Here is a 17,999-nt window from a genome sequence, read left to right on the forward strand (position 1 = left end):
TCAGAAAATGCATTTTTTAATGTTTGCACGAACCGTTTCGTCATTTTAGCTATTCGCCGTGTTCTCGCGATGTAACCGATGCGGTTAAAATAGAGCGCACGTTTATGTTGTCAATAATTACGGAACAAAGAAACCAAAGAGTATATTGTCGGCCGAACGTAAGAAAGTTGATTTTAATATAAATAGGATTTATTTCTACTAAAAAAATCCGGACGTTTTTCGACGATCCGGACGGTGACATTATCACTGAAAAAGGGGTATTTTTACAGTCCTGTTCGATCGGTTAATTAAAAACTGTAATTGTTCTTGTTTTGTATATACAGTTCATACTGGTCCACACACCTAGCAGTAATCTATTTTTCCCCAAAAATCTGCTCAATTTTGCTATTTTTAAGAAAATCCACGCAAGTTGTTTGTAATTAAGCTTACTGACACATTAAATATTAAATAATCAAATCAATCGCTTAATAACATGAAATACAATCTTCCGCACAAAAAAACTGATTATCCAGTCTGCTTAGTAACCTGGAGTTCTGCTAAACCCTGAAAAAAATACCTTGGATGTTCATCAATTTAACCAATATTATTGTCCATAGGCTTACATGAGCATCGGGCGAGCATGTTCCGAGGTTTCCAAACTCCTCATGGTAGAAGATGAGGATGAATACATCGCGGCTGGAGCAGCAGCCATGTTGCAAGCAAGAGGAGGAGCAGTTGGAGTTGGAGGAGGGATGCGCGGAGCAGGAAGAGGAGCTCCACGGTAAGTTGACATAAAACTTACACAGAAAATGCCACAAAGTTATGGTAACTCGTAAGTGGGCATGAGGTGATGCCTGTCGGTTGTATCAGTTCCTCCATATAGAATATAAACATTTTGTTTGATTGTTGAATTTCTAGTGGTGTTCGAGGTGGAGGAAGAGGGGCTCCTCGTGGATCACCATCTGGAAGTAGAGGATCATCAAGGGGTGGAAGAGGAGCACGGGGTAATGTTTTGGTTGTTTAATAACATATGTTTTTTTGGTATAAACATGCATTAAAAGTTACACAGGATGTCTATTCTGAGGCTCTTCTAATGTTATGCACATAATTTGAAATATTTTATCCAAGTTTCAGCTATTTATGAACCAAATTATGAAACCTAAAAGTTATTTACCTTCTTCACACTTCCGTAAGCTTTCAGATTATAATATAACAATTGTATACGCATAATAATTTATTCCAATGCATTATAACAGGTGGAACACGAGGTGGCATGAGAGGTGCAGCCAGGGGTGCGGTAGCTTCAAGATTTCCAAAGGCACAAATTCAAGCTGCTGATTCTTATGTTAATCAGGTATATTTCTTCAAAATTCTAAGATTTAAGCTAAATCTGCGCAAGCTTTTTAATTTTAATTTGTTAGTTTAAAAAATCAATGCCGGTTTAGAAATTTTAGAACCTTTTTAAGTTTTTCCAATTGGAATTAAATTAAATACATGGCAAAGGTACATTCTAGTTAAAGTAGTGTTTTACATAAATTTTTTGGTTTGCAAATCAGTTGTTTTTTTCTCATGTATGCATTATTTATTTAAATAATGATTGGTTTTTATGAGTTTTTAGTTAAATTCGTATTGCTTTTTAATTCACAGGCATTAGAATACGCAGAGGCTGGTTATGACGTATACAGTGAATATGCTGAAGCTGCTGCTTATGATCCGTATGGTCAAGCAACTGAAGAAGCATATAATGAATCATATGCTGATGGGTAAGATTAATGTTTGTATAATACGGAGGGGGGAGCCATTTTATTAGATTTTCTTGTCGCATTTGTTGATAAACAAGGAATTATAAAGAACAAATTATTATATTTTACAACTCGTATAGACCGTTGTTAATTGTTGAAAACATGATCTGGAAACTTGGATATTGGGTGCTAAGGTGTCTCGTTTTCCCCAAGCTTAATATGTTGGATAAGCATATAGGATTCCATGTTGGCTGTTATGTGCCAAGCTATGGCCAGAAATGTGCGAGAACAATTTTCTCTCTGAACCATTGTGTAGTTTATATAATAAGCTATTCTTACTGATATGAGAGAAACAATTATCTAAACATATTTCATTAAAATCACAGTTAATGTAAGTAACTAATGCCTTTTTTCTTATCCAATTACAGTGCGTATGGTGTAACAGATTCCTACGATGCATATACCTTTGCTGATTATGGTAAGTTGTACTGCTTTAATTTATGTTTTTTTAGTATCTGAAAGTTTTTTGAACCATTTTTTTAATTTTAGAATCTTATGGAAATGGGGCAGAGTCGTACGTGCCAGCCAAACCAGCATACCGGGGTAAAATACGGGGGGGTGCTCGTGGTAGAGGGGCAGGAAAGCCATATTGAGACTTGCCTTGATGATTCAGGCAAGGAATTATTCTTAATGCACTCATGTCTGTAGCATCTGAATAAGCTGGAAAATTCAAACCTTTATAAACATTGCGTATTTGAAGACAATTGTCCGTGAACTGCTAAGATTTAAACTTGTGAAAATTTCATTCGAAAGCTTGAACGTTAAAAAAAAAACTTAAATTGTTAATATTTTAATGTGTAGTATAGCAATTAATTCATTTTAAAACTTACTGTTTTCTTTTTCAGTATAAACTGACGCATATGGGAGCTAATGTTGAAACCCTAAGCATATTAACTAACCCTATAATCATCAAAAACTCAAATTCAGGCAAAAATATTTCTCTAAAACTACGCACTGCCAGTAAAATATAAAGAACCCATGCGAATGGTAGCATTTTAAATAAGGAAAACTATCAATAAAAACTGAAACAGCAATCTTCGAAGTTAAAAACTGTCAATAACGTCATTTTGAAAAGCGTTTTGTATTATTATCTAAATGTTGTAAATAAAAAAGCTTTTATAATATTTGTTTCACTCCTGAACACAATTATGAAAAAGACTCCACTTACAAAATCGGAAACAAAAAAGATTTAAAAACGTGGTGACTTCAAACGAAACAACAAAACCTCATCTTTATGGTAACTAGTTGTAAAGGGCAGCAGATAAAACATTTATAGCAAACACTAAAAAAAGGTAAAGTCTTAATGTTGGTATTTGTACATTACGGATTTTGAAATAAATTTCTAAAAAACTTCCGTCACCTAAGTTGTATTTAATCTTGAATCAAAATGGTTTAAATCTCAATAAAAAATTAAGTTTTTAATCCAGTCAAATTGTTAATGTAGAATATAGAATTTATAGTTTATACTGTTTTTTACTCTGTTCTGTATTGGATTTGTAATGAAACAGTTTTTTCCATGTGTTTTGTATTAGTTTAATACTCTTACCGTTCTGTATTGTTTGTATTTATTTCCAATAAATGTTTTCTAATTCTACATTAATACTAAAATTTCATTCTTTTCGTTAGGTTTTCTCAACCAAGCAGCAAAACATACAAAGTAAGTTCTGTTTCGTTATCTTCCTCTTCAATCCATCTATGATGAAAACCTTCTTTCCCCGTCTTAAACAAAACTGATGAAAATCAATTATTTTAAGCTCAACTAAACTGAGGTGGCTTTTATTTTTAATGGTGGCCAAACCATTGCTTTAGATTTTGCTATTTAGTTCTATTATGTTGAATTTTACCATTCAAAAAATCAAGCCTTGTGTTAGGTACATTATAATAAAGCAAATTTGGCCACTACTGTTTTAACAAATCAACATAAAATGGGTGTTTTCATTCAACTAATTTCTAACATTATTTAACAGATTAATGCTAGCAGTTCTGTAGAGAAAGAAACTGCCCATCCATGCAAGGTAATATTGAATTTAATATATTTACCTTTGACTACTCGTTGCTTTCAATGATGAAAAACTTTCTTTCCCCGTCTTAGAAACAAACTGCTGATAATTTATTATTATAAGCTCAACTAACTGAGAAAGCAACACTAATATATTTGCAATGAAAATAGTTCCATATTTTAATCATTTGTTTTTAAACATTTTGAGAGTCTTGGTTGACTTTAGAATACATAAAATTGTTTACAGTATATAAAGTTTACAAAAATCTTGTAATTGAGATTCAAAATAATAAAAATCCTATGTTTTGTAGTTAACTTCCATTGGTGTGTTTTTTATAACTAATTTCCAACTTTATTCAACAGTTGCAGTAATGTTAGCAGTTTTGTAAAGAAACAAACGTCCATCTGTTCAAGGTAACATTAAATTCAAACATTGATTTCTTTAACTTTTTGACTACTCGTTGCTTTCAATGATGAAAAACTTCTTTCCCCGTCTTAGAAACAAACTGCTGATAATTTATTATTATAAGCTCAACTAACTGAGGAAGCAACACTAATATAACCCAGTGATTAAATTCAATACAAATTTGTTCAACTTTTTTTCAAAGCAATTTTTCCTATCTTTTTACCTTAACTGGTGTTTTTAAACAGTTTTTTAATCTTGGGACGTAATCACTTAAAAAGTTGTACAATTTCACCCAAAACCTTTTATAAATTATTGTTTTTTATACTCCACTAAAAAACACCTGCACTAAGTCAATATTGTTATTTGACATGGTATAATCACACATAAGTTTGTTCATGTAAGGACATTTAACTAATCTACTCATTGCAATTTAGTGAGAAAGTTCAAGTTCAAGCTTATTGGGACTCGAAGGTAACTGTAATTTAAAAAACTAAAAATAAAAAATAACCTGTGTGTTCTTCTGTCTAATTTTTAAAAAAAATTGTGTTCTATTATTTTCTGCATCATCTGATAACCAAAAACTTGTTTCATTAAGTTTTTTGGGCACATTGATGCCATAAAGAGTGAGAGTGACAAATTAGGGGGCATTTTATGTTTCCTCATATCGTCTTTCATACATTTAATTAATTTGTCTCCTTTTATGCTAATATGGGTTTAAAAGTTAAATTGTAGCTGTTTAATCTAGAAACTAATTTCAAATTTACGCTGATTTTTAAAGTAATATTAGAAATGACATTTTCTGATTTCCAGATTTGAGCGGCAGAAACCACAAGAAACAAGTACGTTTATGTTATAATTTTTATCATATAGTACTGTGGGGTAAGATGGAACACCTTTAGCACATAATATCTAAATATCCTGATCGTTTTTAAACAATTAACATTGGTTTATGGTAGTCCTAACGATAGAGTTATATAAATTTTAAAATGTTCATGATGAGAAAATATACTAAAAAATAAAATGGAATGAGAAAATTTAAATGAAAAGGTGAAATGAGATGAGAAAATATACTGAAAAGGTGTCCCATCTTACCCCACCCTTACTGCAATATTTGAAATGATGAAAACTAACTCTCTCACTGAGCATTCAATGAAGATGACTAGAGTCGCTGATCAAATTATTTCACCTCGTTAAATTGAATACAAACTAGTGTTAATTGCTTATAATAAATTATACGTTATTTTGCAGGTGGTATAATATTGAAGTTTGATTTTGGACAGAGAATCGAAATCTAGAATGGTATGTTTTAATGTAAAGTTGTTTATATTTAAAATTACAAGTTAAAAAGCAGTGGTTCTTTACTAGAAATATACCTATTGTAAAAAATTGGGGTGTATTTTCAAAATTTTGATTATCTTTATAAAATTTGACAAGTTTAATGCACTTGTAAAGTGTGTTTTTTTGATTTTGTGTTTGAAGTGTGTTTGACAAAATTTTGTTTAGTTCTGATTTAAATTCTAAAAATTGCTACTGAGCAAACATTAAAAATGGAATGGTATAGAAGTTTAGGAACCAGTGCTCCATATTAAATACATATGTAACACCAATCATCTTATCATGTATGTTATAATTAAAATATTTGAAATGATGAAAACTAACTCTCTCACTGAGCATTCAGTGAAGATGACTAGAGTCGCTGATCAAAGTTTTTTGCCATGTTGATATAAACTAGTGTTAATTGCTGCATTTATTCTAAATTTCTAAAAAATTTCAGATAGCAGAGCTAGAAATGAGAAACTTCAAAGCAAGTTTAATATATGGATAGGTATGCAGAGTTACTTATATTTAAAATTGTGTTATATAATATATAACCAGTATTTCATACACTATTTATACAGTAGGGTGGAGAAAGTGGGACGCCTTTTCATCATATTTTGTCGTCCCATTTGGTAGTAAACGAAGAACGTTCAAAGAATTATAAAACTGTATCCTAACGGTTCCCATAGACCGATGTTAATTGTTTAAAACATGATCAGAATATTTAAATATGTGCTAAAGGTGTCCTATCTGTCCGCACCATATATTAAATACAAACCACAATGATGAACCTATCCTAAGCTCAACAGGACAGACCATGTAATGGTGATACCCATTTCTTCATTCTGAGTGGTTAATATTTAACATATAATTAATGATTTTACTCCTAGGATTTTTTTGAAACACTTTGTTTTTTGCAGATGCAATCTGTCTCCATTTTGATGTCACTATAATTAAAAGGTATGTATACCATTAATTGGTGCGAATTTATCAAAACTGTGTTTTATTGAATTGAACCAATTTTGGTAATGATTTATAGCAGTGGATAATGCATTAGTAAGCGGTAATAAAAAAGTGGCAAACCAACAAAATTTGTAAATAGATAGATGCTCAAATGTAATCTAAAGATACCACCAAAGTTTCAAAAACGAAACTGCTCTTGAAAAAAGGGTGTGTAAATAAACTGCTGGTTTAAAAATAATTTGGTCATGCAAAAATGCATAAAATTTCAAAAATGTACTTGGTTAATATTTGAGCATTTCTATGAATACACGAATTTTGATTTTTCTCGTTGGTATGCCACTTTTTTATTACCGCTTACTAATGCATTATCCACTGCTATATATTAAATACAAACCACAATGATGAACCTATCCTAAGCTCAACAGGACAGACCATATAATGGTGATACCCATTTCTTCATTCTGAGTGGTTTATTAAATTTTTGATATTTTTTAATTTTTTTCGAGCTGAATTTTTTTTAAAAAAAAAGCTTCTTTTACAGACAGAATCAGTTCTTTAAGTGAAATTTATTTATGAAAACACTTGAAAAATGTTTTCCTTCTTTAGTTCAAAGGTATGTACATTTCTATTCTATGTGGGTAAGATCCCATGGCATTTTCGGGTAGGATTGACCCATTATCCCTGGTATTACATTAGTACAGATAAAAGCTCCCAAACCAAGCATATAGGATTCCATGTTGGCTGTTATGTGCCAAGCTATGGCCAGAAATGTGCAAGAACAATTTTCTCTCTGAACCATTGTGTAGTTTATATAATAAGCTATTCTTACTGATATGAGAGAAACAATTAGGATTTATGCGGCAGTTGCCCCATTTTCCCCAATAATAAGAAACAATTACCTAAAAGTTATGCCGGAGTTGCCTATTTCCCGGAATAAAAAAAAAAACATTCTCTTACACAATTTTTCTGTGATATTAAGTTAATACTGCCCGAGATTTATGCCAGAGTTGGCGTGTTTTCAAATAAAAAACATTACTGAATTTTAAACCCTTTTTTCTAACACAGATTTTCTGTCACGTGATGGTGATTTCTCTTTGTTAAAGGTATGTGTTTCAATGTTTATATTTCTATCCAACTATTTGATTGCTTTGATGAAAATTGACTTGCCCTGTCTTACTGTATGTATGACGAGACCTAACGATTGATACTCATTTATTCTGAGCATTTTTACATCACTGATAAATGACCATTACTGGAATATACAAAAACCTCACAAAAATGTTGTTTTTTTACAGATATGAGCATCTGTGTTCGCAGGATTGTTTGAAATAAAAATGTAAGTTTCAAGTTTTATAATATCAGAGTGGTGGAAGATGGGACACCTTTTTAATTCTATTTGGTAGTAAACGAGAAACATTTAAAAAATCGTATCTTCAAGTCCAATAGAATGTTGTTAATTGTTTGAACACTCTGTTTGTGGTATTGTGTTTTGAAGGTGTGCCATCCTATTCCCCCGTACTATATATTTCTTTTATACATTGGTTAAGTTTCTTATGATGACATTTTGCACTACGACATTTATGTATGACGAATTTGGGAAATAATCTGAAGAAACTTGAATATAATGTATCTAGGCAACCTTTCATAATCCCCAGAAATATTCACTGTATTTATGTTACAGGTTTTATAATCTTCAAAGGTAAAACTTCTCGGTGATAAAAGAAATACACTGTACATGAAAAGCCAATTTTATTGACATTAAAATGTGCAACTTTTTGTTACTGAATAAAATTGCGCAAAATATTTTGTTTTAACTTTGAACCAAGTGTTCTTGGCTTTCACTTCGCATTTGATTCAGTAAATTCTCGGCTGCTGTTTTCCGGAATCGGACGACCGAGACAAAAAAGCCAATTACGAATACCTGCAAGACGGAAAAGTCTTTCATTAAAATATTTGTCCTTACCGTTAAATTTTTAAAACAAATTTTTGGCCCGGTTGACTTTTAATCAAAATGTAATTATGAAAAAAATGTCGGTAGTAACTTCGCTGCTGTCTTTTTGATATAGGTGGTTTTTTTCAAGTTTCTGATATAAAATAGTAATATATCTGGCGAACTACCACTGGTGTATATAGGATAGAATTAAAGTATACCAATGGCTTGCTTTTGTCATGGTAGTTTTTATTGCATGCCTATTAGCAAATACAATCTTTTTGGGGTATAATTATTTTCACTTGGGTAAGATTTTCGGTATCTTTGCACTATAAGTTACATACCAAAACTAAAAGCCAGTTGCTAGAGTAGAAAACCACACCAAACACCCACATTCTGTAGAAGAATTTGACTTGAAATGACATGAACCTTGTCATTGTACACTCATCTAAAAAAAGATATAATAATTAAAACAACTGGTTATCTATCGGTGCCATAGCACAGAGCTTTAACCTATTTGTCACAAAGTTAGGTAAATGGTAAGTTGGAAGCGGGCACGAGATGTATGAAACAGAACACTGGTGTTATAAAGACTGTTGTTTTGCAACCACACGAGAACCAAGTAAGTTGCATTCATTCATATTTTTACACTTAATAGTGAAAAAACAGTTTTTACAACAGCCCCTGAACAACTAGTAACCTGCTGGTGATTCCAAGGTACATGGCTTCAAAGAGTTCAATGAGTTTTGCATTGCAACAGTCGTCCAATTAAGCTGGGTTTCAACCTGAAAAAGGATTTGGTTTATTGTATTGAGAAAAGAAATATAACTTATTTTGTTCTCGCGTGGCTAGAAAATGACAGGCGTTAAACATGGGGGTTCTGTTTCATACACCCTGTGCCAGCTTAGGAATTACCAAGTATGTTACTTTGTGGGTGATTATTCTAACCAACTGTGCTACAGCGCCAGACTAAGTCTACATGGTGGTGTAAACATTGATATTGGTACGGAAGTTCAATAATTTTTAAGAGATTCCCGAAAATCCTATTTAGCTATATTGGACAATGTGTCATGTGGCTTACTCTTTGTGAATCTATATTTCCCAAACACCAGTTTTTTTACCTCTAATATTATATAAGAATGTGACTTATTTATTGTACCTCAAACACCAGTTTTTTACTTCTAAAAATTGTGACTTATTTAATGTGGTGGAGTAACAGCAATCCTTATAATGTTTCTTCATTGCAAATACCCAAGCAACAAATGCATATTCACCTGATAAGTTTGTGTTCCGTACATTGCATACTGTGGTGCAATAGAATACACCAAAGATATAGAATACATGACTACAGTAGCAAATATAACACTGCTGTATAACAAAGCATGGGGAAGGGTGTTGTTCTTCCTTATATTGTGAACCTGCAGATATGAATTTGTAACAAAAAACAAATTATACAAATAACTTTCTTTCAACTAAATGTAAATTGTTTTTACTGTAAGCGTGTTTTAACAGCTGTTGTTTTGTCGCTATGTCCTGTGTTTTTGTTACAATATATGTAAATCTTCGCTACCGTAATCGAACAGACGAATAAAGTTATATATAGTAAGGTTGGGGAAGATGGGACACTTTTAGCACATAACATCCTCATCGTGTTTTAAACAAATGACAACAGTCTATGGGAGCCGTGAGAATACGATTTTATAACTCTTTGAATGTTCTTTGTTTACTACTAAAAGCGACCAAAAAATAGAATACAGTGTTCCATCCTTCCCCTTCTTACTATATATTATAACTCACCCTTATCCAGAAGAACCACAGACCGAGATGCTTCATACCAACCATGGTACTAAATGCAAAGTAAAACAGAATCCCTCCAAGTAAAACATAGTGAATTGGAAAAGCCTTGTGAAAATAGCATTATATTAAATGTGACTTATTCAATCTCGCATGGCCAGGCAATGATAGTCGTTATAATAATAAAGAGTGTTTTGTTCCTGCTTACAAGTTACCGTACATGTAAGTTTGTGTGTGATTGTTTTGTTTAAATTTTTCATTATTCTATGTATGGCTACATTTTAGACAACCCATCAGTGATGGTTGGAGCAAAGTATCTTGCTCATGGACACATAAGCCCTCAATGGAAACAACAGCAACAAGCCTCGAACCCGTATCCTGCAGTTTAGAGGCGAGCGCTCTAAACTTATAGAAATTATTTACTTTACTTATTTACTTAGTCTCCACAGATATCATATCACATTATGAGTTCTACAATTTGTCTGAAACAAAAAAATTCCCTAAAAAATATTCACTCACTAAGTAACATACATGGTAACTCGTAAGATGGCATGAGGTGTTACTTTTAATCTATAGACAAGTTACTTTTAATCTATACTTACCCCATGACATAACAACAACAATTCATATACAGGATTAGGGACAATGTATTTATCAGCTAGGTATCCAGTGTTGCTTCCATATGAAGATATCCATCGATTTATGCTGGTGAAGGTAGTTGGCATAAAATACATAGGAAAACACTATATGTGTGAGGTTTTATGGTATCTAAGGAACCTGAGATTTAGGCCAAATGGGGCAGGCCAAGATATATTGTGTTTAGGTTATGGGAAATGCCATGGGTCCTGGGGTTTAGGCCATGGGAAGTGGGGTTTGGCCAGGTAGGACATGCCAAGGGACATGGGACCAGACTTGGCCCAAACAGCATAAAAAAAGAGGTGGTCCTATAAAACATACTTAAAAACTACTTTTTGGTTTGATTATTAGTTTATTTTGAACATTGCCAACTTTTTGAAATTTTAGAACTAAATACAAATTAATTCAATAATAATCACTTTTAAGATAATGTTTTCGATAAAATAGTTTAATATTTTTATATTTTAGGCATATATACAAAGAAATATGATTGCCTTGCTGACTACTTATGAACTGGACACATGTGTGCAGTGTGTTTATACAACTTACTTGGTTAACACAATTGTGACAATGATCAGCCATGAGAACAGACAAAGGACGACTCCGGTTGTAATCTGAAAAGAGTTAAGTATGCTGTTATTGTGGGCGTATGTGTCCTTAGACACTTAACAACAATTGCTCCAAGCCAGTGGTCATTATTGAGTTGTCCAAATTATCAGCCATACATGAACAAAATAAAAAAAATCCAAAAAAATAATCAACCACAAAGTAACTTATATGGTAAATTGCAAGCTGACAGGATGTGGATAAAACATAACACCCATGTTTAACGACTGTTGTTTTTTGGTCCCGAAAGTTACTTTCATTCAAGTATTTAAATATTTAATATAAATGGTTAAAAGAGTGTTCGATTTAGACAACCCATTAATGACCAATAGGTTGTTTTGCCTAAGGACACATAGGACCGCAACAGTAGCTGCGACGTGCTTTAAACCCATAACCATTGTACCACTACAATATATCAGACATCATGGTATAATGGCAACAGACATTGTGTATCATACTTGCAACGGTCGTAAAAGAATGTTCAATCTCGTCCAACAAGAATAACTTCGATGTCGTAAGTTCTCACTCTCCATTTGAAGCTGATTAAGTTGGTTGGAATAAAAACAAATTCTTTGCTCGTCGTTTTCGCTGACATTTCTGTTTTCTTGATGCTGGTAAAAAAATGACATATTTATCCATAAAATGACATATCTATCCATGGTATGACATATTTATCCATAAAATGACATATTTATTCATGTTAGTGACGTGCAAGTTGCCCAGTGGTTACAGGTTCAAGGCTTGACACTGCTACCATTGCGGGCGTATGTGTCCTTGGACAAGACAACAGCTTACATATCTAAATACACACGCCCACAATAGTAGCATCACTTGGCGTTGAACCCGATATCCTTAGGTTGTGGCACAAGCACCCTAACAAACTAGACATATTTGCTGTTATTGGCAAAAAACAATATTATGTACATATATCTTAAAAAAGGGAACTCTAAAGACCATTGTTTTTTTTCTGCTAATTCGTATTATTTTTTTAAAGTTTTTTTTTATGTTTTTTTAGGTAATAATATAAACTAAACTTCCAAAAATTTTTAAAAATCTGAAATTTAAAAATGTTTGTTTATTTCATATACCGCTTGATCTGAAATATCTTCGATCTGTTGATTTATTTGTGCAAGAGATTCCTCTATGCCTTGTTGCTCTCTATCATCATTAGGACGCCCTTTAACTAAATTAACAGGCAGGATTGTCATTCCAAATGCCTGGAAAATTATTTAGAATTAGAATATTTGGATATTATGTGGTAAAGGTGTCCGATCTTACCCCGCCCTACTATATATTTTACAGTAAATATTGTTATAGCATATACTGATATATATATTGTTATATACAAGCAACTTACAGTGTATATTATGCAGTGAATCATCCCGATCAATAAAACACAATTTATTGCAGAAATCAAACCATTTTCAATTTCTTGAAGAATAAAAAGAAAATATGTCAGAGAAATTTGGTAAGCATACCTCCTTTTCATATGTATGCATATATATTAATTGTTTATTCTTGCATATCAAATGCACGAGAGTAGTAGATAACAAGAGTGTTCTGTTTCATACACCTGGTTCCTGCTTACAAGTTACCATAATAGGAAATGATTTTGTTTTAAATAAAGGAATATATAAAAGTTATGTTACGCTTTTTTATAATCCAGATTTTCCAAAACTATAAGTTAGTTTAGATAACAAAGCAAATTTATTGCAATCGAATTTAAAGTACGGCTAGCAACTACTGAAACCGTTTCAAAAACTTGAAAATTTTTAAAACTAACCAAAAAAAAATTTTTTAAACAAATAATAAAAATGTATTAATATTAATCAAAGCACCTATTAAAATATTTTGTAACATTTTTACTGAACAGCTTAAAATATTAAAAACTTCCAGAACAGTGTTCTGGTATATAGCATACAAACATACTGCGATATGGTAAATCCAGTTGTCCGATCAAGTTCAATTGTTTGTATGTATTTGTGTCGCTTGCTGGAATATTTCCCATTGAATATGCTATGCTGTAAGATCATTGAGAATTTTGAATAATATAATAGGGTGAAAAATAACTAATAAAAGTATAAAGTTAATCATTCATTTTTTATTCATGAGAAAACCTGTATATAGTAAGGTGGGGAAAATGGGACACTTTTCATTTTATTTTCTCGCCCATTTGGTAGTAAACAAAGAACATTCAAAGAATTATAAAACCGTATCCTAATGACTTCCATAGACCGTAGTTAATTGTTTAAAACACGATTAGGATATTCGTATTGTGTCCCATCTTACTCCACCCTAATATATACAGTAAATGTTTGTACTTGAATGAATAAATATAACTTGTTTACCCTTGCGTGACAGGGCAACAACAGTCGGGCAAGAAGTGTATGAAACTAAATACCCGTGAGTGTTTCAGTAAATAGAGTTACTTATTTATGTATTTACCCACACATGGCTGGCCAAGGATAGTCGTTATAACACGGGTTATAAATGTCTAACTTTGTGCGAGATTATTTTTGAATATTTTTTGTTTTTATGTATGAGTGTCAATTTGGACAAGCCATTATACTTAACAACTGTTGTTTTACCGTTACTACCCGTCTTTTCGCTTTTTATCAACTCTCTTGTTCTTCGTTATCGTGACCGAAGAGAAGAAATAAATTTCATTCATTCATTCAAAAGAAAAAAACTTACACTGTAATAACCAAAAGCTTCTGAAATAGTGTATCATGGCACCTACCTCAAAAACCAAAACCATCAATATATACCAAGAAGGCATGGAATCTTACAACGTATATTATGTAAAATAAAAGTTCAAGCTTTTTAAGTTAGGTTCCACAAAACAGAAACCGAAAATCTATGTTTTACCCAAACAAAAATAAAAATTCAGAAAACAACAATAGAGATTCTGGTATAAAAAAAACATAATATTATTTTTAATAGTTTTAAACAGATGATTTACCTGACAATGATAATAGCCACCAGTACCACCATAGGAAACAACGAACACATAAGACCCCGAAAAATATTCTGAAAATAAAAATTCTATGGTAACTATTCAGGGGCAGATACAAGGGGGGGTCACAGGGGGACCTGAGATTTGGTCCAGAGGTGGCCCATCACCCCTACTACCAAACTGCTACAACCTAATAGCGACCACCGGGTTGAAGCAATGTCTGTGCAGTATCTTTCTCAAAGACAAGTACGTCGACAATGGTAGCAGCGAAAAAACTTGAACCCATAACCTATGGGTTATTATGCAGGCACACTAACCAACTGTGCTATGGCGCCGGTCTGTTCTATACGCCCACAATGGTAGCAGTAACATGCTTCGGACCCGGTACCCTTAGGTTACAATGCAAGCACCTAACAACTAAGTTATACTTCTTTCTAAAATGTAAAAAATTATTCGAGTATTATTTTACTTACCCATCTAGAAGATTCAGCTGTCCTAATAGCTTGGTATGAAAAATAAGTTATTGGGAAAATGATGACCAACAACAACAGCAACAAGCCATAAACACCTGAGATACAAAAATATGTTAACAGATAAACCACATATGGCATCTTAGTTTTACATTTCAAAAAAAAAAAATTTTAAATGATGGAAAATCGAAAAATATAAAATTTTGTATTTTTTAAAAAAATTATAGAAACTAATATTTTTTAAAATCTAGCAAAATCGAAAATGCATTGAATTTTTATTATTTTATGCACAAAAAGTTAGAGAGTGTAAAAATTGGTTTCAAACAGTTGGCATACAGATAGAAAACTAACTGGGTAAAATTTGTTTACCATAATAAGTAAACAGTAGCATCTCTTCCATTTTTGCAATAGATTGATTTGTAGCCCATGCCTGTAACAAATTTAAGTGATTAAAATTGAAAACAAATCAGATTTATTAAAAAATTAAGAGAGAAATTGGTAAATTTTGCCCCAAGAATTGGTACACATAAAAATTAAAGTTAATGCAAATTATATTGCATTAGTTGCTTTGGTTTTATTTAAAAAAACTAATGGTACAAACGTTCTAACCTACTGTACGGTTTCTTTTTGTATCAGGGCGTACATTTTATGAATAATAATATGCCTTGAAGAGACACTTTATATTTTAATTTAGTTTGTCTCTTTATTGTAGTATTAACAAAGGAGGATAAGATTTATAATAAAAAATGACATTGGCGAAAAATTCTCTGGTACATTACAGATTAGGCTGGCGGGAAGTGTCAGAATCGGGACAAAAAACGGGACTTGGTCGGAACGGAGAACGAGTTCGCAGAAATAGTCTGCAGATGGAGTCCTATATATACGGGTCAAGAATCGGGACAAAAAACGGGACTTGATCGGAACACTGGAGTCGGAACATGATAACAAGAACTTCACTACCGCGAGCACGTCACTTCCGGACGTACAAGGGTGTTGGGGTAATGGGCCAAGTCTGGCCTAAATCCCAGGTCCTCACAGACCTCACCCATACAGAATAGAATAGAATAGAATAGTGTCAGAATTTGGGTTAGGGGTCAGTGGTTATAGGGTTTACTAGTTCAGTGTTAGTGGTTAGGGGTAAGCACATAACATAGCAAAGGGGAAGGATTCTTTACTTGCCCTAAAAAAACGAAGCGACATACAAGCTTGAAACATACTTATACCTGTTTAATGCCCATGTTTGATTTGGTGGAGGATACGAAAAATATGTCAGTTAAGATCAGAACTACAAGCAGGATGGGTATAGTAGTTAGGAGGGCAAAAGCCACTCCACACACTATCGAACATCTGGCACTGCTAAGGTGATACACATAGTAGGAGATAGAAAGGACCAGAACAACCTGTAGAATTTAAAATATATAGAAAGTAACCGAAAATATATAAAAATTTAAAAATATAGTGAAACACATAGTATGAGCTAGGATATGAAAAGTACTACAACAAAATGTAGAATTAAAAATATATAAAATGGAAAATATAAAAATTGGAAAAATATAATGATACACATAAGAGATAGAAAGTACTAAAACAAGCTGTATAATTTAAAATAGAGATTTATTGTTCACATTCAGACAATGTGGCACAGTGGATAGCCTGTCTATAACACGGAGGTAATGGGTTCAAGGTATGTTGATGCTATTATTGTGAACTTATGTTGTTTTTTTGGTAACAACTCAGCAATTGTTTCAACTCAGTGGTCACTAATGGGTTGTCCAAATTATCAGCCACACATAAAACAAAAAAAAAACTCTTAAAAAATTACTCTTAAAGTTACACACATGGCAACTCGTAAGCGAGCTCGAGGTGTATGGAACAGAACACATGTGGTATAACAACTATCGACCTATCGTTGCCCCGTCGCGCGAGGGTAAATACATAAATAAGTTACAACTTTCATCGAAAGATTTAAAACACAGTAAATACTTACCGTTGCGACAACGGGAAACGGTAACCATATAGCTAGTGAATTTTGCCAAGGAATATCCATCTTACGTCATACCGTTACAACTTATTCCAACACAATTACTCACTTGACTGTTTAACAAGTAATATGTACACAAAGTAACAAATATTGAAAAACAGTTCTTTGTTTGTTTGTTTTTTGTTTCGGGGAAATCACCCATCTCGTATCTCTTGTACTGTATAGATATCTAAATTGTTATGAGTGGTATTCGCATTTTGTTGGTTAAGTCAGCAATTAATCACTGTGTAATGTTCCTTAACAAATATTTTGTACATTATTAAGCTGCCTTCGATGTCTTACAATTAATTTCATTCATACAATACATTCTATTTATAACAAGAAAGCCAAGCTATAATGAGTGGACACGTATTAAACTAATCTCAATAAAACAAACCAGAAATAACTAACAGTCTAACAGAGCAAGTTTTAATTGCCATTAGTGATGGAAGAGCGGTATTTAAAATGCATTTATACACGTATTATAATTCATGAAACTTATGATGTATGAGGATTAAGTGATTGGTAAAGAATATATGTAAATACGCTTTGTACAACTTCTGCATGTGTTGGCTTGTACACTTACACTAGCTAATCTTGTCTTTACCAAAAAACGTTTGTTTTGAAGAATTTGACTAAATATAACCCTGCAGTAATTAGGTACTGAAAACTGTGGCCTCCGTATGAATTGGTAATAATAAACCTACATTACCACCTACGTGCTCAATAATAACTACCATATTAAACATAGATATATGGAAACTCGTATAAACGTGCACAACGCCCTGCCTGTCATCCCTCGCCATCTACTTATTTACGTCATGAGGTTTCTCCTGAATTATGTAACCACTAGAACAAATACTGACTCCAGAGAATCCTTACTCAGAGGAATCCGAACTGAGGAACCGCCGGTATATTTGCATATAAAACACCAGAGAAAAAATGCAACGGTATAAAAAGCGAAAAAAATCATACTCTGTATTATAAGATTTATAAAGTCTATACGCCCTATATGCTTTACGATCTTAAGAGCCGCTAAGCGCTTAGGCTTTTTGTAACCTATACGCTATTTTAACCATTAAAATCTAAAAAATAGGATATTTCAGTCTGGCTTATAGACT

General features: G+C 32.6%; 2 protein-coding genes across 5 annotated transcripts in view; one reads left to right on the forward strand and one right to left on the reverse strand.

Annotated features, from left to right (window-relative positions):
• Positions 1-8,269, forward strand: part of LOC100179888 (KH domain-containing, RNA-binding, signal transduction-associated protein 1) — a 10,426-nt gene extending 2,157 nt beyond the window's left edge. Inside the window, exons 5-20 of one of the 4 annotated variants that reach the window (XR_001975125.2) lie at positions 597-760; positions 898-983; positions 1,236-1,333; positions 1,627-1,742; positions 2,150-2,199; positions 2,271-2,394; positions 3,408-3,438; positions 3,749-3,796; positions 4,621-5,025; positions 5,435-5,485; positions 5,961-6,011; positions 6,424-6,463; positions 7,008-7,079; positions 7,532-7,569; positions 7,762-7,802; positions 8,148-8,269. Coding sequence is in view for 1 of the 4 variants with exons in the window: in XM_018815323.2 (XP_018670868.1) it covers positions 597-760; positions 898-983; positions 1,236-1,333; positions 1,627-1,742; positions 2,150-2,199; positions 2,271-2,374 (618 nt within the window). In the remaining 3 variants the exon portion in view is untranslated. Of the gene's footprint in view, positions 1-596; positions 761-897; positions 984-1,235; positions 1,334-1,626; positions 1,743-2,149; positions 2,200-2,270; positions 2,906-3,407; positions 3,439-3,748; positions 3,797-4,143; positions 4,171-4,620; positions 5,026-5,434; positions 5,486-5,960; positions 6,012-6,423; positions 6,464-7,007; positions 7,080-7,531; positions 7,570-7,761; positions 7,803-8,147 lie in introns of those variants that run through there. The other 3 variants (XR_003396373.1, XR_003396372.1, XM_018815323.2) reach the window with 3 other exon arrangements.
• Positions 8,199-17,033, reverse strand: LOC100181466 (probable lysosomal cobalamin transporter). The gene is made up of 16 exons (XM_002125058.5): positions 16,846-17,033; positions 16,082-16,258; positions 15,228-15,288; positions 14,862-14,956; positions 14,395-14,462; positions 13,362-13,453; positions 12,790-12,863; positions 12,521-12,649; positions 11,891-12,043; positions 11,376-11,440; positions 10,793-10,895; positions 10,194-10,298; positions 9,671-9,814; positions 9,097-9,181; positions 8,741-8,844; positions 8,199-8,387 (listed from the first exon to the last, which is right to left on the reverse strand). Exons 1-16 carry the CDS (start codon positions 16,903-16,905, stop codon positions 8,277-8,279), a joined length of 1,626 nt encoding a protein of 541 aa, XP_002125094.3. The 5' UTR covers positions 16,906-17,033; the 3' UTR covers positions 8,199-8,276.
• Positions 17,034-17,999: the final 966 nt, after the last annotated feature.

This window comes from Ciona intestinalis, chromosome 1, assembly GCF_000224145.3.
Source record: "Ciona intestinalis chromosome 1, KH, whole genome shotgun sequence".
NCBI classification, from domain to species: domain Eukaryota; kingdom Metazoa; phylum Chordata; class Ascidiacea; order Phlebobranchia; family Cionidae; genus Ciona; species Ciona intestinalis.

Excerpts from the sequence above, each read along its gene's own strand:
- LOC100181466 (XM_002125058.5), bottom strand. The coding sequence starts at position 16,905 with ATGGATATTCCTTGGCAAAATTCACTAGCTATATGGTTACCGTTTCCC. Across the intron at positions 12,864-13,361 it reads ACTGGATTTACCATATCGCA|AAATTGAAAATGGTTTGATT; the intron begins GTATGTTTGTAT and ends TTATTCTTCAAG. Across the intron at positions 9,182-9,670 it reads ACGGAACACAAACTTATCAG|GTTGAAACCCAGCTTAATTG; the intron begins GTGAATATGCAT and ends ATCCTTTTTCAG.